Source organism: Oncorhynchus clarkii, chromosome 5 (genome assembly GCF_045791955.1).
Source record: "Oncorhynchus clarkii lewisi isolate Uvic-CL-2024 chromosome 5, UVic_Ocla_1.0, whole genome shotgun sequence".
In the NCBI taxonomy this organism is placed as follows: Eukaryota; Metazoa; Chordata; class Actinopteri; order Salmoniformes; family Salmonidae; genus Oncorhynchus; species Oncorhynchus clarkii.
Genome location: NC_092151.1, coordinates 35,601,754 through 35,621,629, shown reverse-complemented (window position 1 = coordinate 35,621,629; position 19,876 = coordinate 35,601,754). Strand labels below are relative to the sequence as shown.

The following is a 19,876-nucleotide window of genomic DNA, read 5'->3' as shown; positions in this document are numbered from 1 at the left end:
GCACTTTTGTCCAAAATATAATTCCAGCATCCAAACGTCATTTGATGAATGGAAATAGAAAATAGAAATCTGTTACAAAACACCAAAAAGATATGATGTCAAGAGATTGTCAAACCAAGCCGTTGATACTGGGTACAAGGGAGGGATGTAGTTTCTGTTTGTTGAAATTTACATAGTCTATTGGATTGTGTTGGTGGTGAAAACGCAAACAATTATGTTGAAGTGCCCGAAGTCCGCATGCTTTGCTTATTGGTTGTGTGGTGCATTGTCACAAAAACCTGTTGGTGGACAATGTGTTGCATATATTTTATATAATTATAAAAGGTAGCATCAACATGTTGAAAATCTGTTTAATGACACAAGCCTACTCTGTTTTACGAGATATAAATCAGATCCATCCCAGTAGCCTACATTTTACGGGTTAAACGGGCAATCATAGTTCACATAACAGTTAAATTATGTCATCTCTGCCAATCCTGTCAGAATGATTTTACTTGAAATATGATTAACTGCGCTCAAGCATAGTGGTCACGTGGGGCACCAATTCCGGGCGCTCTTGCGCAGTGTCCTGTAATAACGATATCATTACACTAGTCTGCGCTTTAAGGTAGCCTAGCAACCTGCCTGACGTTGTGACATTTTAATTCTCTGTATGGTGGTGTACGACTAACTCTCGGATTAATTACATAATTGACACGACAGATGCTCAATTCATTTATGTAATCCTAGTCACAACGTCAGTTGAATTTGGGGGTTGAGATTCATCTTGGGTTCCTTTATTACGGTCGCCAGCTCTGACTCTATTCTTAATCAGACAGTCTCCGGACGGTGTGTAAGTGATGTTGGTTCCTCTCTAGGAAAACAGTTGCACTGGTCAGATAGCAGGTAAGCAGGATCGAGGCGCAGGCAACTGTCCCGTAAACTGAACAGTCGGTATCACGCGCACAGAAGCTCCATCAGTAATCTATCTCAAGGATGCTGTGTTTACTGGACATCAGGCACGAGTCTACTGTTTTTCACGTTTTAGAACACTAAACTCGCGTACCGAGAACAGCGCCCGGTTTTTCACCTTTGACAGGTCGCGCTAGTGTCACTCACGGGCTGTCATTCGCCAGGGTATCGACTTGTCATTCCCCGGGGCGTGGTATATTTCAGATGAGTCTAGAAGAAAGCCGTTAACCGTAAAGTGCTGGTGTTTTGACGATTAAAAACCTGTAGATATTTGTCCCATATCATGGACTAATTCAATTGGATAAGTATTTCATCATGCCCTGCCTTGCGCCAGGTTGAGACCGATTCACTGGCGAAGCATGTCACCTTGCAGATGAAAGGTAAATTATTTGTCACCGAGAGTGTGCGCAACCTCACAGCATGTCTGTATGTGATTATTATTGCATGTTGATTGATCATGCATTCTTGTTTTTAAATTTTCATAGTTCAGCGTGCCATAGCAAAGAGGTGCATGGCTGAGTAGACCTGTATCAAGTGATATTATAGATCATATGTAATCTCTGATATGTGACAGTTGAGTAGAAAATCATCTCTAGGTCAAGTGGTTTCCAACCTGTGGTCCATGGGGGTACTGCAGGTCCGTGAATTGTTTTAATTTCTTTATTTTTAGAGAATATTTATTTTTAGATCATTTTCTTCCAAAAATAAATAACAGTTTAGGAAGTATAATGGTGTTATAAGCAATTTGACATTACTTTTCACAAACACATTTTTAACAATAATAATAGGCCTTTAATTTGTTATATTCCCTGCAAATATGACCACAAATATATTTTATGTAAAAAAAACTCAATCCGCTGGTGCTGTGTGGACTAAGCTAGTAGGGCCTTGCAAGGACCATCCGAGTTCGGTGTGGACGGCAATGGGTCCACCAGGCGGGCCTGTACACTGTAGCTGTATGGGTATCAGGAGGTGAGCCATGTCTGAACCAATCAGCAGCAGAGGTTGAGCTTGGGCTACCCGTGGCAAAGGCTGCTTATGGAGGTGGTCGTATTGCTTTTGGTGGGAGTGTTTGGAAAGACCTAGGTTGTCTGCGGTCATATCTGATACTTCTTGAAAGGATTGAGCAGGGGAAACACGTCAAAGGTAACTGAGGTCCCTTGCAGTTGCACAACGTCTTGTCTAACTGTCCTGAGGGTGAAGGTCTCAGGCTTAGAATTGAGGTTAAATTGTTGAACAGCCTGTGGCATTACTTTCGCTGATCGGTTGGGATAGGGCACGCTTAAACCTGGATGGAAGCCTGGTGCTGCTGGGACTGGATAAGGTATGCTTTGTCCCACAGTTAAGTAGGGTTCACCTGGAACAGGGTATGGTATAAATCCTGGTGCAGGATATGGCGCTGCGGATGCTGGTCCAGGGTATGAAGCCGCAGGTGCTGGTCCGGTGTATGGAGCCGTAGGTGTTGATCCTGGGTGCGGAACCACGGGAACTGGAGCAGGGTACGTAACCATAGGAGCTGGAGCAGGCTGCGTAACCATGGGAGCTGGAGCAGGGTGCGTAACCATGGGAGCTGGAGCAGGGTGCAGACTCACAGGAGCTGGAGCTGGATGCGAAACCACGGGAGATGGAGAAAGGTGCAGAACCACGGGAGCTGCTGATGAGTGCCTCGGGTAGGCAGGGAAAGATGATGTGAGTCTTCATAGGCTCCGCCTCTTTCTCCTAGGTTGGCGTGTTGTGGTTGTGTGAGTGGGATAGACGCAAAGCTGTCACATGATTCATCAGACAGTGCTGGTGAGGGGCTCCTCTGCTCTGATTGAGTCATCTGGGTTCTGGCTGCATCAACGCCTCTCTCTTTTTCATCTCTTTCTTTAAGAAAGGATGTGACAAGCTTGGCTAGATCTAGCTCATTAGCTACCTTCTGTAGATGCCGCTGCCTGTTCAATTGTGTAGCTATTGCTTCTCCGGCCCGATGAGCTTCCTCCTGTCGACGCTGAGTTTCTTCCTGTTGTCGCTGAGCTTCTCTGGCTTCGGCTGCTACGCGTCGACACGACGTCGACGTTGTGATCTTGCTCTAGCTGGCGTTGTAGGTCATTAAACTCCATGAGCTTCATACTTTCCTCCAACATAGCTGCTTGGAAGTGGGATAGATCTGGGAAGCGGCTCACTGATAAGCTGGCACTTTATCTGGATTTGATAGCACCCCTCTCTGATCGGATGTCCGCTCGACTACTCCTTCGTCCTAATGATGGGGGTGCCTGAGTGGTGGGGAGATATTCAACAGCATAATCGCCCAGGTGAGCTAGGGGGATGTCTTTATTGGATGGGTCCGTATGTGTCGGATCCATATCAGGTGGTTTACACAATCCAACTCTAAGGACCATGAATTAGAGGATGATGCCTCTGGAATTTATTCAGTGATAGAGTAGGTGAAGTTATGGAGATTGTACTCCTATTAGAGAGATGGTGAGAGAGACAGTTCCTCAGTTTAGGATTCTTTAATGTTGATTGGAGAACCTCTTGAAACTACCCATCCCGGATCCGGGAGAATTGTCATCAACTACACTAATTAGCATAGCGCAACGATCCAAAAATATGACTAGAAAATATTCATATTCATGAAATCACAAGTGAAATATAGTGAAACAGTTTAGCCTTTTGTTAATCACCCTGTCATCTCAGATTTTGAAATTATGCTTTACAGCCAAAGCAAGACAAGCGTTTGTGTAAGTTTATCGATAGCCAAGCATAGCATTATGTCCAGCAAGCAGCAGGAAGCTTTGTCACGAAAATCAGAAAAGCAATCAAATTAAACGTTTACCTTTGATGATCTTCGGATGTTTTCACTGACGAGACTCCCAGTTAGACAGCAAATGTTCCTTTTGTTCCATAAAGATTATTTTTATACCCAAAATACCTCATTTTGTTGGTCACCTTATGTTGAGAAATCCACCGGAAATAGTGGTCACAACAACGCTGAAAAAATTCTAAATTATGTCCATAATATCGACAGAAACATGGCAAACGTTTTTTATAATCAATCCTCAAGGTGTTTTTCAAATATCTATTCGATAATATATCAACCGGGACAATTGGCTTTTCAGTAGGGGCGAGAGGAAAAATGACTACCTCTGTCTTTTACGCAAGAATCACTCAGAGCCCTCAGCTGGCCACTTACACAATGTAGTCGTTTACGCTCATTCTTCAAAATAAAGGCCTGAAACTACGTCTAAAGGCTGTAGACACCTTAGGGAAGCCACAGAAAAAATCATTTGGTTGATATCCCTTTCAATGGGCAATAGGGATGCATAGAAAGACAGGGGTTTCAAAATAAGAGTCACTTCCTGATTGGATTTTCTCAGGATTTCGTCTGCAATATCAGTTCTGTGCCATGTCATTCAGATTTGATTATCCAATTAACTGTCCATTTATCCATACAAGATGTGGTCTGAAAATAATAAGCATCAATACTAAGATAAGGCACATTCAGCATAAAAAATGAAACACATAATGCTGTAATAATGACTAAAATATTCTTAAACTATTGACAACTTCGTCAGTAAAACAGGGGGAAAACATAAACCTTACTTACAGTTTTGGTATTCAAGCACAGTGATGAATACATTGGTCAGAAAATAAATAATGTCCAAAACAGAGTTGTGTTCACAGCTGTAGGTGGCAAGCTCTGCTTGGTAATGAACTAAACACTCTGCCAGCTTGTGATAGCAGTGACATCATCACTGAGTTCTTAAAGGGACAGGCTTTCCTGCAGCTGCTGTAGGTCACTTGTAGTCCACCTATATGACTCCACCTCTTCTGAAACTAGGGGATAACGAGGGCTTCCAGGGGAGAATGAGAGCTTCCGTAGCTTCCCTCTCATTGAAGCCACGAATGTTCAAGGCCGACCACGGTACTACAGGCATTGTCAGCAAACACTGTAGTGAATGGGAAAATGGCAATCTTTGTGGAAAAAAAAAAGAATCAAAGACAATCATGGTACGTAATTGCTTCTAATACACCAGATGTATGCTCTTCAACCAATTTATTTCAAAATTGCACACAAGATAAATTATAAGGATTATTGAATTGCTAATAGCAACCTGCAGTACCCCAGCCACCTTCAACTTGAGTTACTCAATGAGAAAGGGTAGCACTGAGCTAGCCTGCAACGGCACTTCCTGGAGTACCTCAAACTGTGCATGTTATGTATCCATGAGATGCCATCTTAACCAACACCATTTGGCTTCAATGTGCTATTGAGTCTTCACATAGTAATGATTAGTGTCACGTGATCGATGGCTGTCCATTCAATGGCTGAATCAACATGTATATAGCCACTAACAACAACATTTGTGATGGCTTTTTTCTTTCCAATATATTGCTTTATTGACAGTGACACACCTTCCATGACCACAACCACAATCTATTATGTTTAGGCTACCCTTGCACATTCAAGTGGTCACATGTACCCTTCAGTTTCCAGAGCCACTCAGAATGTCATGAATAAATCAGGGGAGGTATTTAATTTATGGAGGTCGGCGGACAAACAATATGTTTTGGTAAGTGAGCTGTTCTTGCTGTCACTGGCATCTTATAGGCTGATTCTCATAGAGTGAGGGCTAGAATGTAGCCTACTTAATGTCATGTGACCCATTTTGTTCTTGTGCTATATCTACTGCTGCAGTGGGTTAGTGTTCTGTCTGAGACTATCTCGCTGCCACACATAGTGTGTGTTAGAGATATACATTGTTCTACCTGCATTTTCTGAGGCAGAGGGGCACGATAGATTAGTTTGAAGAGTAGAAAAGCCCACCCTTCCCCTCCATAACATACAGTAGTTGAAAGGGAAGATGCAAGGAGGGAATGGAGCAGGGAGTAATGGGATAGAAAGGGGGTTGGACTAGGGGACTGAAATGTGTTGCTAAGCAACAGGAAAGTAGACATGGATTGGGGTAGAAAGTTGGTTCCCACCGACTGCCTATGGTTATGATGTCAGCTGTGATGTCTGGGGACTGGGGGGCAGGAGGTAGACAGGTACTCAGTGTGAGCCAGTTCCCTCACCCCCTTCTGGCTCCATGCCAATTCCCCCTCCTAGTCAGGCCACAGGGTTCGGTGTTAGATGGAGACAGTCTGTGACCAGAGGGGGATGAGGGAAGGGGTTGTGAAGGAAAAACAAACACAGGTCTCTCATCTTCTCATTCTACATTTGCATCGGTTACACAACCAGCTCAGCAGACTGCACATTCCTCTCTCTTGTAATTGCTCTCCCATCTGTTCAATCCCTTTATCTAACAAACGCTCTCCCATCCCTTCCACATGATTTGTGGTTACTAATCAGGTTGATGGATCAAATGCAGCAGAAACAAAGCAGTATAGATCCAGCAAGAGTCTCTAGACAACCTGGATTGAATGCTGTTCCAGGACCTGCCCTACCCCTACAGCCAACAGCCCGGGACACCGCTATGACCTGTCCCATAGTGGGATCTGGGAAACTCCCAGGAATGGGTCCAGTTCAGGCCTCAGGTGTACGTGAGATGCTAGACCCGGTGAGGCCGGAGCATGTACAGCCTGGGTCCAGTGCTGCAGTTCCAGTCAACATCAGCCGTCCCAGACCTACTGCACTGAATTCCTCCAGAGGTCCAGAGGCTGATATAAAGGATAAGGCCTTTATTCCAAACCGCATTCCTGGACCACACAGCCCCATCTCCCTGTCCCAGTCCCCCACAGAGTCTTCCCAGTTGTCCCGCAGTCCTCAGAGTCCTCATAGCACTCAGCCTTACACCAGCCAGTCTTACCTCATCCCACAGCCTAACCTGCCTCAGCCTTGCCTCACCCCGCCATCCAGCCTCAGCCCCAAACCAGGCTCCAGTCCACAACCCCAGGGGACCAGATCCCCTGGGGGCGCTGTGAAGAACCAGCTACAGACTGACAAGACTGAAGGAGAAACAGATTACGGCTTCAGGTGAGACAGATCACGAATGATGACGCCAAGTACTATTTCAGTAGCATGCCCACCGTATATTACATTTGTTCTAAAGGTTTTTTTCTACTCCCTGACTAAATACAGTAACATGTTGTTGTCTCCATGGAGATTGTTCTCTCTTTCCGTCCTTGGCATGGCAAACGAGCTAGGCAGAACCCAGCCTCAGGTATAGAAGCCATTTGCAGGATGATGGGTTGATATGAGCCAGAATGTGTCATATGAATCAAATGCCATACATCTCAGTAAGGACTATCTGAACTAGACAGAATGCATACAGGCTGCACATTTCCTTGACAGGGGTCCCAGACAGTTCTCTCTCTCTCTCTCCCCTTCTGTTCATTCACAACCACTAAAATCACTTTTACTGATATTAGATTGGATTGTTCCTGTAGGTGCAGTTTATAGTCTCCATTTACCCTAGTGTCAAGGGATTGGCTATATGTTCACTGGTCACTTGACATTTTGAGTCAAGTAAGAGTACAGTATGGGTTCAACACTTAACATTGAGCTATACATTATTACATAATAATTACATTACTACACAGTTATGATTGCAAATCTACACTACAAAAGTATGTAGACACCCCTTTCCAATTAGTGGATTCGGCTATTTCAGCCACACCCGTTGCTGACAGGTGTATACAATCGAGCACACGGACATGCAATCTCCATAGACAAACACTGGCAGTAGAATGGCCCATATTGAAGAGCTTAGTGACATTCAACGTGGCACCATCATAGGATGCCTCCTTTCCAACAACTCAGTTCGTCAGAAATCTGCCCTGCTAGAGCTGCCCCCATACAAAAATGGTTTGTCGAGATCGGTGTGGAAGAACTTGACTGGCCTGCACAGAGCCCTGACCTCAGCCCCATCGAATACCTTTGGGATGAATTGGAATGCTGACTGCGAGCTAGGCCTAATCGCCCAAGCAAGTCCCCGCAGCAATGTTCAAACATCTAGTGGAAAGCCTTCCCAGAAGAGTGGAGGCTGTTATAGCAGCAAAGGGGGGACCAATTCCATATTACTGCCCATGATTTTGGAATGAGATGTTCGACGAGCAGGTGTCCACATAATTTTGGGCATGTAGTGTATGTAAAGTTTAACTAATGTATGTAGTTTTACTGATAATGTAGGATGTGCATTACCCCCTGTGTCGTCCTCTGATAGGGTTCACATTGTCACATGGAATGTGGGCTCTGCTCTTCCTCCTGATGACATCACCTCTCTGTTTGGGCCGCATGCTGGCGATGGGAGCACAGACATGTTTATCATTGGGTGAGCTTCTGCTCCAATCAAAACAGTGCCAGCATTCAATGTCTCCTCCATCATACCTCTATCACTGTTCTGATCTCTCATCTACTACTGATGTCACCTCATCTAATCATCCAAACATTCTCCTTATTCCTCTCTTCCTCCCCACTCAGGCTACAGGAAGTGAACTCTATGATTAACAAGCGGCTGAAGGATGCTCTGTTCACCGACCAGTGGAGTGAACTCTGCATGGACACACTGAGTCGATTTGGATATGTGCTGGTCAGTAAAGAGTTAACTCGCAATGTTGTGCCAGGCCAGTCACTGTCTCAATCTCTGTGGATGCAGTTACTCTCTATTTCTCTCTCTCCCTCTCTCTCTCGCTCTCACCTCCCCCTCTATTGCTATAGGTGACGTCCCAGCGTATGCAGGGGGTGCTGTTGCTGGTGTTCTCAAAATGTTGTCATCTTCCATTTCTGAGGGGTTTGCAGACAGAGAAAACACGCACAGGCCTCGGGGGCTACTGGGTGAGTGTCACCCTGGCAACCCCTGCTCTAAAATAGGAGCTTGTTGTTAAATGCAGAGTCCAAAATCCCTTGTTCACAAATACGTACAGTGTATACGGAAAATATTCAGACCCCTTGACTTTTTCCACATTTTGTTATGTTACAGCCTTATTCTAAAATGTATTAAATTGTTTTTTTTTCAGCAATCTACACACAATAGCCCATAATGACAAAGCAAAAATAGGTTTTTAGACATTTTGGCAAATGTATAAAAAATAAATAACTTAAATATCAAATTTATATAAGTATTCAAACCCTTTACTCAGAACTTTTAATGAAGCACCTTTGGCAGTGATTACAGCCTTGAGTCTTCTTGGATATGATGCTACAAGCTTCGCACACCTGTAGTTGAAGAGTTTCTCACATTCTTCTCTGCAGATCCTCTCAAGCTCTGTCAGGTTGGATGGGGAGCGTCACTGCACAGCTATTTCCAGGTCTTTCCAGAAAAGTTTGATCGGGTTCAAGTCTGTGCTCTGGCTGGGCCACTCGAGGACATTCAAAGACTTACCCCAACGCCACTCCTGCGTTGTCTTGACTGTGTGCTTAGGGTCGTTGTCCTGTTGGAAGGTGAACCTTTGCCCCAGTCTGAGGTCCTGAGCACTCTAAAGCAGATTTTCTTCAAGGATCTCTCTGTACTTTGAGCTGTTCATCTTTCCCTCGATCGTGACTAGTCTCCAAGTCTCTGCCTCTGAAAAACACCCACACAGCATGATGCTGCCACCACCTTGCTTCACAGTAGGGATGGTGCCAGGTTTCCTCCAGACGTGACGCCTGGCATTCAGGCCAAAGAGTTCAAATCTTGTTTCTCATGGTCTGGGAGTCCTTTAGGTGCTTTTTGGCAAACTCCAAGCGGGCTGTCATGTGCCTTTTACTCAGGAGTGGCTTCCGTCTAGCCACTGTACCATAAAGAACTGATTGGTGGAGTCCTGCAGAGATGGTTGTCCTTCTGAAAGCTTCTCCCATCTCCACAGAGGAACTCTGGAGCTCTGTCAGAGTGACCATCGGGTTCTTGGTCACCACCCTGACCAAGGCCCTTCTCCCCCGACTGCTCAGTTTGGCCGGGCGAACAGCTCTAGGAAGAGTCTTGGTGGTTCCAATCTTCTTCCATTAAGAATGATGGAGGCCACTGTGTTCTTGGGGACCTTCAATGCTGCAGACATTTTTTGATACCCTTCCCCAGATCTGTGCCTCGACACAATCCTGTCTCGGAGCTCTATGGACAATTCCTTTGACCTCATGGCTTGGTTTTTGCTCTGACATGCATTGTCAACTGTGGGACCTTATATAGACAGGTGTGTGCCTTTCCAAATCATGTCCAATCAATTGAATTTACCACAGGTGGACTCCAATCAAGTTGTAGAAACATCTCAAGGATGATCAATGGAAACATGATGCATCTGAGCTCAAGTTTGAGTCTCATAGCAAAGGGTATGAATACTTATGTAATTAACGTATCTGTTTTTTACAAATACATTTGCAAAACCTTCTAAAAAACTGTTTTTGATTTGTGATTATAGGGTATTGTGTGTAGATTGATGAGGACATCAATAAATGTAATCCATTTTAGAATAAGGTTGTAACGTAACAAAATATGGAAAAAGTTAAGAGGTCTGAATACTTTTTGAATGCACTGTAGCTTTTAAATTGCATCAAAATATGTTAATGTGCCAGGGAGAGAGAAAAGAGGTGCGTGTGTGTGTGTGCATGCGTGTGCGTGCGTGACCTTCCTGAGCGTGTTGATGTCAGCATCAGTTCTGGCTGCCAGAGCAGTCTCCTTCTCCCTGAGGTCAGTGCAGCAGGACTGTCTGGCTCTTTGATGCAGACAATACCAAAATGCCATCTGTCCTTTCATCCTTATCACAGTGGATGTTTGATTACAAAGGCTGGTAGAGCATCCATCTTTTATCCATCCGTGTGTGTTACATTTTCATACTCTTTCTCTCTTCCCCTCCCCCAGGGTAATAAAGGGGGTGTAAGTGCGAGGATGACGATGTTCGGCCACCCGGTGTGTTTCCTGAACTGTCATCTGCCGGCTCACATGCGGAACCTGGAGCAGCGCATGGAGGACTTTGGAAGCATTCTGCAGCAACAGCAGTTTGAGGGCGGGACCGCCTCGGGTGTGCTGGACCACGAGTGGGTCATTTTGATTGGAGAGGGCTGATGTAAACAGTATGTCTAGGACCAGGAGTTTATCCCACCTGACCACCTACCTTTTTTGGTGACGTTTTACTTGACAACCCAGCATCATAACACGTTATGACACAGTCATAACCATATAATAAAAGCTGACATAACTTGTCATAGCATATATGTAGACCTGTTGTGACATATATAGCATTTTTTATGGCAGGTTATGACACCTACATAAGACTGTCAAAACCCACAAAACCAAGCACAGTAGTTATTATATGGCTGGTTATTAGTGACACATACATAAGAGTGTAAAACCCACATAACCTACCACACAAGGCAAAACATTCCATTACACCACATCCTACATGGCAACAGTATGTTTATGTTATATCATTATTATTTTAGCATTACATTAGCATTGTATATGTGCACCCCATTGATATCAGACATTCACCTACCCCAATGCACTGTTGCTGATAACTGGGATGAATACAGGAGTATATTTCAGAAGCAGGACAAGACATCCTCTTTTTGACTGATGACTGACATAAGAGCATTTACGTGACAGGCCTATCTCAATCAATCAAATGTATTTATAAATGTTACGTCAGCAGATGTCACAAAGTGCTTATACAGAAACCCAGCCTAAAACCCCAAAAAGCAAGCAATATGCAGATGTACAGTAGAAGCACGGTGACAAGGAAAAGCTCCCTAGAAAGGCAGGAATTGAGGAAGAAACCTAGAGAGGATATATGTGATAATGCTTCTTGACAGTGTCATAAATTGTATTTTGTTAGTCTAAGTAAGTGACACAGGATGGTCATAATGCTTCATGACAGTGTCATAAAGTGTATTTTCTACAAGTTATTTAAAATATGATGAAAAAACATTCATTACAACAACAAATGATTTAAGAAAGAAACTTTCAAATTAAAGGAAACTTCTTTAACCAGCCATAAAATAATGCAATATATGTGTCAAAATATGTCATGACAATGTTAGAACGATATTATGACAGATTATGACAAGTTATGACATGGTTATGCCCGTGTCATAACGTGCTATGAAACTGGGTTTCAAGTAAAGTTTCACGTTTTTTTTTTCTTCTCCAAATCAAATCAAATCGTGTTTTCATGTGGTCAGGTCAGGTGGTTAGGTCATGTGTGGTCAGGAAATACTCCTGGTCATAATTATCAAATCAAATTAAATGTTATTTGTCACATGCCCCGAATACAACAGGTGTAGGTAGACCTTACAGTGAAATGCTTACTTACAAGCCCTTAACCAACAATGCAGTTTTAAGAAAATCCCCCAAAAATTAAGAGATAAGAATAACAAATAATTAAAGAGCAGCAGTAAATGACAATAGTGGGGCTATATACAGGGTGTACCGGTACAGAATCAATGTGTCAATGTGCGGGGGGTAATTGAGGTAATTATATACATGTAGATAGAGTTATTAAAGTGGCTATGCATAGATAATAACAAAGTAGCAGCAGCGTGGGGTGGGGGCAATGCAAATAGTCTGGGTAGCCATTAGCTGTTCAGGAGTCTTATGGCTTGGGGTAGAAGCTGTGTAGAAGCCTCTTGGACTTGGCACTCCGGTACTGCTTGCCGTGCGGTAGCAGAGAGAACAGTCTATGACTAGGGTGGCTGGAGTCTTTGACAATTTTTAGGGTCTTCCTCTGACACTGCCTGGTATAGAGGTCCTGGATGGCAGGATGATTGGCAACGGTGATGTACTGGGCCGTACGCACTACCCTCAGTAGTACCTTGCAGTCGGAGGCCGAGCAGTTGCCATACCAGGCAGTGATGCAACCGGTCAGGATGCTCTCAATGGTGCAGCTGGAAAACCTTTTGAGGATCTGAGGACCCATGCCAAATCTTTTCAGTCTCCTGAGGGAGAAAAGGTTTTGTTGTGCCCTCTTCACGACTGTCTTGTTAATTTGTTGGTGATGTGGACTCCAAGGAACTTGAAGCTCTCAACCTGCTCCACTACAGCCCCGTCGATGAGGATGGGGGCATGCTCGGTCCTCCTTTTCCTGTAGTCCACAATCATCTCCTTTGTCTTGATCACGTTGAGGGAAAGGTTGTTGTCCTTGCTCGACACGGCTGTCTCATCGTTGTCGGTGATCAGGCCTACCACTGTTGTGTCATTAGCAAATTTAATGATGGTGTTGGAGTCGTGCCTGGCCGTGCAGTCATGAGTGAACAGGGATTACAGGAGGGGACTGAGCACACACCCCTAAGGGGCCCCCGTGTTGAGGAGCAGCGTGGCGGATGTGTTGTTACCTACCCTTCCAACCTGGGGGCGGCCCGTCAGGAAGTCCAGGATCCAGTTGCAGAGGGAGGTGTTTAGTCCCAGCTTAGTAATGAGATTTGAGGGCACTATGGTGTTGAACGCTAAGCTGTAGTCAATGAATAGCATTCTCACATAGGTGTTCCTTTTGTCCAGGTGGGAAAGGGCAGTGTGGCGTGCAATAGAGATTGCATCATCTGTGGATCTGTTGGATTAGGTATGCAAATTTGAGCATGTCTAGGGTTTCTAGGATAATGGTGTTGATGTGAGCCATGACCAGCCATTCAAAGCATTTCATAGCTACAGACGTGAGTGCAACGGGTTGGTAGTCATTTAGGCAGGTTGTACGATTTTTCCTATGTCCTAAGTCCTGTATAGACGCTTTGCCTGTTTGATGGTTCATCGGAGGGCATAGCGGGATTTCTTATAAGCTCCCGTGTTAGAGTCCCACTCCTTGAAAGCGGCAGCTCTAGCCTTTAGCTCAGTGCGAATGTTACCTGTAATCCATGGCTTCTGGTTGGGGTATGTACGTATGGTCACTGTGGGGACGACGTCCTCGATGCACTTATTGATAAAGCCAGTGACTGATGTGGTGTACTCCTCAATGCCATCTGAGGAATCCCGGGAACATATTCTAGTCTGTGCTAGCAAAACAGTCCTTTAGTTTAGCATCTGCTTCATCTGACCACTTTTTTATAGACCGAGTCACTGGTGCTTCCTGCATTCATTTTTGCTTGTAAGCAGGAATCAAGAGGATAGAGTTATGGTCAGATTTGCCAAATGGAGAGCGGGGGGAGCTTTGTACGTGTCTCTGTATGTGGAGAAAAGCTGGTCTAGAATTTTTTCCCCTCTGGTTGCACATTTAACATGCTGATAGAAATGAGGTAAAACTGATTTAAGTTTCCCTGCATTAAAGTCCCCGGCCACTAGGAGCGCCACCTCTGGATGAGCATTTTCCCTTTTGCTTATGGCGGAATACAGCTCATTGAGTGCGATTTTAGTGCAGGCCTCGGTCTGTGGTGTTATGTATACAGCTATGAAAAATACAGATGAAAACGCTCTAGGTAGATAGTGTGGTCTACAGCTTATCATGATATACTCTACCTTAGGCAAGTAAAACCCTGAGACTTCCTTATATATCATGCACCAGCTATTCTTTACAAATATGCACAGGCCACCGCCCCGTGTCTTACCAGAGGCTGCTGTTCTGTCCTGCCGAAAGAGTGTATAACCCGCCAGCTGTATGTTCTTAATGTCGTCGTTCAGCCACAACTGGGTGAAACACAAGATATTACAGTTTTTAATGTTCCGTTGGTAGGATATACGTGCTTTCAGTTCGTCCCATTTATTTTCCAGCGATTGAATGTTAGCTAGCATAATGGAAGGCAAGGGCAGATTAGCCACTCGTCGCCTGATCCTCACAAGGCATCCTGATCTCTTTCCGCGAAACCTACATTTCCTTTTCCAGCGAATCACAGGGATCTGAGCCTGGTCGGGTGTCCGTAGTATATCCTTCGCGTCCGACTCATTGAAGAAGAACTCCTCTGCCAATTTGAGGTGAGTAATCCCAGTTCTGATGTCCAGAAGCTCTTTTATCGGTCACAAGAGACGGTAGCAGCAACATTATGTACAAAACAAGTTACAAACAACGCGGAAAAACTAACAAAATAGCATGGTTGCTTAAGAGCCTATAAGACGGCAGCCCTACCCTCCGGCGACATCTTTGAGCCTGATGTTCTGATGATCAGTTGTTGGCTCATAGAGTGGTGAAATGGTCCTGTGTTCTTCTCCCAGCGTGGTGTTCTGGTTTGGAGATCTTAACTTCCGCATAGAGGACTATGACATTCATGTGGTGAAGAGTGCCATTGACAGCAATAAACTACCTTTGCTGTGGGAGAGAGACCAGGTGAGAAATCTGTCAGTTATTTGACATTTTAAAAAAAGAGTCCAAATGGAATTTTCTTTGAAAACAGAGTACCAAATTGAAGTCATGTTTATCTTTGAAAATAATGACTGTTGGTTAATTATCAGCAGAGATAGCTATAGCACCAACAAAAATGAACCTACACCCAATAATATTCAATCACAGTGGCTGCATCAAGTCAAGCAAACTATTTTGATGATTCAATTGTATTGTCTATGTCTCTCTTTCCCTCTCTCTCGCTCTCATTCTCTTCATTCTCACATGTTTGTTTTGCAGCTCAACATAGCCAAAAACACTGAGTCCATCTTAGACGGCTTCTTAGAAGGCCCTCTCAAATTCCCCCCCACATATAAGTTTGATGTGGGGACACACACATACGACACCAGGTACGTGATACTGTGTAGAGCAATAAATGGTTTGTGATTGATGTGACGCTCCCTTTTTAATGACTTGCTATGATATAGGGGGTAGTTTAGTGTTAGGACACAGTGAGGCAACGCACCACCAGGATACACGTCCACACTCCATCCCCAGGTGGCAGCAACAACCGGGTCAAGGGCTGTGCTCTGCCAGTAAGACTGGAGAAGTTGACGGGTGTGAGCAATAAGGATGACTTGTGTGTGTGTGACCAGATGCTTCTCGGCCTGTCAGTGTTTGGTGTTGTTTTGTGTTAGTTAGCCTCTATTTTAGGCATGCCTCTTTGTAATTTTTTTTTGATGGGGGGGGGGGGGGGGGTTGGATCAACTTTAATATTGAGGATAGATTGTTGCTTCCATCAATGTAATTGTCTGCATCATTTCCAATCCCCCATATATTTTTGGGTAAATAGCATTGTCTTGCATTAGGAGGAACCCAGGGCCAACCGCACCAGCATATGGTCTCACAAGGGGTCTGAGGATCTCATCTCGGTACCTAATAGCAGTCAGGCTACCTCTGGCGAGCACATGGAGGGCTGTGCGGCCCCCCAAAGAAATGCTACCCCACACCATGACTGACCCACCGCCAAACCGGTCATGCTGGAGGATGTTGCAGGCAGCAGAACGTTCTCCACGGCGTCTCCAGACTCTGTCACATCTGTCACATGTGCTCAGTGTGAACCTGCTTTCATCTGTGAAGAGCACAGGGCGCCAGTGGCGAATTTGCCAATCTTGGTGTTCTCTGGCAAATGCCAAACGTCCTGCATGGTGTTGGACTGTAAGCACAACCCCCACTGGACGTCAGGCCCTCATACCACCCTCATGGAGTCGGTTTCTGACCGTTTGAGCAGACATATGCACATTTGTGGCCTGCTGGAAGTCATTTTGCAGGGCTCTGGCAGTGCTCCTCCTGCTCCTCCTTGCACAAAGGCGGAGGTAGCGGTCCTGCTGCTGGGTTGTTGCCCTCCTACGGCCTCCTCCACATCTCCTGATGTACTGGTAGCTCCTGGTAGCGCCTCCATACTCTGGACACTACGCTGACAGACACAGCAAACCTTCTTGCCACAGCTCGCATTGATGTGCCATCCTGGATGAGCTGCACTACCTGAGCCACTTGTGTGGGTTGTAGACTCCGTCTCATGCTACCACTAGAGTGAAAGCACCGCCAGCATTCAAAAGTGACCAAAACATCAGCCAGGAAGCATAGGAACTGAGAAGTGGTCTGTGGTCACCACCTTCAGAACCACTCCTCTATTGGAGTGTCTTGCTAATTGCCTATAATTTCCACCTGTTGTCTATTCCATTTACACAACAGCATGTGAAATTTGTCAATCAGTGTTGCTTCCTAAGTGGACAGTTTGATTTCACAGAAGTGTGATTGACTTGGAGTTACATTGTGTTGTTTAAGTGTTCCCTTTATTTTTTTGAGAAGTGTATATATCTATATACATACATACCTACACATACCCATATACATATATATATATACATAAACATTCATACATTCTTTGTAGTTTTCTTTTGTTTTTATTTATTTTGGGTTACCACTTTGAACGTATACTAATCAGCTTTGATTGGCCGACCATGGGAGTCATAACTGAGATTACCCTGAACCTAAGGTAAGGTTTCTGTATCCTGGGTACATGCATTCAACACCTGGTTACATACGCTTACTTCTCACATTTATGCACACATCAAATCAGGTTACAGACCTTGTAGCTAGGCCTTAGACATAATGAGTGCAGCAAAATCAGTTGGCTTCATAATGACATTTCTATTGACTGATTCACTGACCTCCAATTCCCACTATTATCTCTCTCTCTGTTCTTCTCACAGCAGTAAGAAGCGAAAGCCAGCATGGACAGACCGTATCCTGTGGCGTCTGCGTTGTACGGGCTCCCCTGTTCCTACCCACAATGCTGCGCTGCAGCATGGCCTGACCTCTTGGCTGGGAGGGGCAACCAAGGTGGTGCAACATTCCTACCGCAGTCACATGGGCTACACCTGCAGCGATCACAAGCCTGTCTCTGCTGTCTTCTCATTACATGTAAGTCCAACCTCCCTGTGACCTCTGGACTCTCACCCCAGCAGTCACAGTGTTTGATGTTTATCCAGATATGGTGAAAAACCTTTACAGTTACTGTTACATTATAGCCTTAGAAAGTCATCACATAAGAAACACCCTCTAAAATGATCTTTCTATCTGTTTATTTTTCACTCTCATGCTCTCTCCCTCAGTTCCCATTTAAAGTGGACCTTCCTCTTGTAACGTTAGAGTATGTGAAGGAGTGGACTAAGGTTTCTGACGCTACAGTCAGATTCACTGTGATGTCCAACGTCCAGCGCAGCTCATGGGACTGGGTTGCAATATACAAGGTAACTTCAACTTCAAAGCAGTGAGATTTCATATTTTCTCTCACACAATATTTATAGTTTATTAGGGCTATGCATAATTGTTCCATGGTCAATTGAAGTCTGTGATTTGTCTACACAGGTTGGGTTCAAACATCACAAGGACTATGTAACATATGTGTGGGCCAAAGCAGATCATGGGTCACAGGTATGATACAAAGCCTGACAAACATACTCCCACAAACTCAACCTCAGATATCCATTGAGATGAGAAAACATTTATCCATTGAGATAAGAAAACATTTATCCACACATCCACTGACTATGTTTCCATTTTCTCTATTTGTAGTTTTCTTCACTCTCTTCCCCTTTCTCTCAGGTGACATTTACAGAGGAGGATTTACCCAAGGATGCAGGGGAATACATTTTGGGTTTCTACAGTAATAACATGAACACTATTATCGGTGTGACATCGCCCTTTCAGGTCAGGACCCTTCCTGACGTTTTCCTTCCTGTGTTGTTCAATGAACAGAGAATAAAGCAGTTGCTGTCTGCCATTCGGTTCTGCTGGATATTTCTACTTTTCTCCTAATTTTGTTCCCTCCCACCCTTTTCTCTTACTCTCTTCTCCAACCTTCCTCCATCTCCCGTAGATCCATGTTCCTGTGCGCAGCCCGACAGCCACAACAGTATGCCGCTCAGACAGTTCTGACGTCAGCTCGGAGGATGACAGCACACTGGTCCTGCTGGCCCCTGTTAGCTCCCGCAGCCCAAGCCCTGGAAAAATAAAACACCACCATCGCCACCGCCGCAGCCACAGTCCTGCTCACTCCAACACCCCCATGCCCTCCCTGCAGAGCCTCAGCCTGCACCCTCGTCCCCTAGAGGGGCTCCCAAGCAGCCGCTCGCCCTGCTCTGCTGCTAAGAAGGAGCGCCTGGTGTCCCCCCAGGACACCCTGCCATCGCCCATCAGCCCGCTCTCCCCCCGCAGCCCTGTGTCCCCTGGAGGTGGGGTCTCAGCCCCAGAGGCTCTAATCGCTGCCATCCTGGGGGAGCATAGACCAACTCAGGTCACCCCCACAGGGGGCAGGTCACCAGGCAAGACTGGAGAGACAAGTTTATGAGGAGCCCAACCAACAATATCTGTGGGGTCATGAATATGCAGAGACATTAAAGGTTGAATTCAATCCATATCGAAGAATTATTGTGGAAGATCCGCATTATAGCTCGAAATTTAAAGGCAATGTTCCCGCTTTCACGGAGACTGTGTTCACGGAAAACGCTGCATATGTCGGCTCAATCGGAAATTACCCTTAAATTTGTTTCTGCGATACAGATTGAATCTAGCCCTAAGATAAGACTGTTGAAATGAGGCCAGTAAAGACCATATGATGATAGTATCTAGGGCTGATATGGTCCATTATTTCTATGCTGATCTGACCTCACACTGTCACTGCACTCATAAAAGCAGTGCATTGTACGAGTTGTAGTTTGCAACATTCCACATGGTGGTCAACCAGTTGTCTCTATTTCTTAAAACCTGTTAAATGTAATGTCAAAATGTAGATTTCCGCCTAAATAGACATACCCAAAAGTAATTATTTATCATGAGAGGGCCATAAACAATACCAGCTAATGCTTAGCTGAGGATACAAGGATACAAGCTGAGGATACAAGCTCAAGTACACTGTGCAAATATGAAACATCATATATATATATTTGTTTTCCTATTCAACAAAAGTGGGGGAATATGGATTTTAATTATTGAAATGCTTTCAAAATATAGTAACAATGAAATTATAAACGACTTACTCTAAGATTCCACCTTAACTAAAATAAATATGATCATACAAAATTGGCACCATTTCAAATAACTGATGACAGAGACTTTTCACCCCAACATCCTCTGAGAGACGCAGGGACGCCATTCAAATTCCAGCAGACTCCAGCAGGCTTTAAGCACAAAGTGATTTCGTCCCTATGTGACCAAGAGAAAGTGACAT

General features: G+C 44.7%; 1 protein-coding gene across 1 annotated transcript; it reads left to right on the top strand.

Annotated features, from left to right (window-relative positions):
- Positions 1-796: 796 nt before the first annotated feature.
- On the top strand, positions 797-19,544 carry LOC139408718 (inositol polyphosphate 5-phosphatase K-like). Its single transcript, XM_071152956.1, has 13 exons — positions 797-1,331; positions 6,287-6,910; positions 8,100-8,207; positions 8,357-8,465; positions 8,594-8,710; positions 10,707-10,882; positions 14,976-15,087; positions 15,382-15,491; positions 17,358-17,568; positions 17,760-17,897; positions 18,016-18,081; positions 18,253-18,357; positions 18,527-19,544. Exons 2-13 carry the CDS (start codon positions 6,291-6,293, stop codon positions 18,995-18,997), a joined length of 2,343 nt encoding a protein of 780 aa, XP_071009057.1. The 5' UTR covers positions 797-1,331; positions 6,287-6,290; the 3' UTR covers positions 18,998-19,544.
- Positions 19,545-19,876: the final 332 nt, after the last annotated feature.

What these genes read in the sequence shown, in the direction of transcription:
- LOC139408718 (XM_071152956.1), top strand. Translation starts at nt 6,291, where the DNA reads ATGGATCAAATGCAGCAGAAACAAAGCAGTATAGATCCAGCAAGAGTC. An exon ending in GTCGATTTGGATATGTGCTG is followed by an intron (nt 8,466 to 8,593) that starts GTCAGTAAAGAG and finishes CTATTGCTATAG; the next exon opens with GTGACGTCCCAGCGTATGCA. An exon ending in TCGGGTGTGCTGGACCACGA is followed by an intron (nt 10,883 to 14,975) that starts GTGGGTCATTTT and finishes TTCTTCTCCCAG; the next exon opens with CGTGGTGTTCTGGTTTGGAG.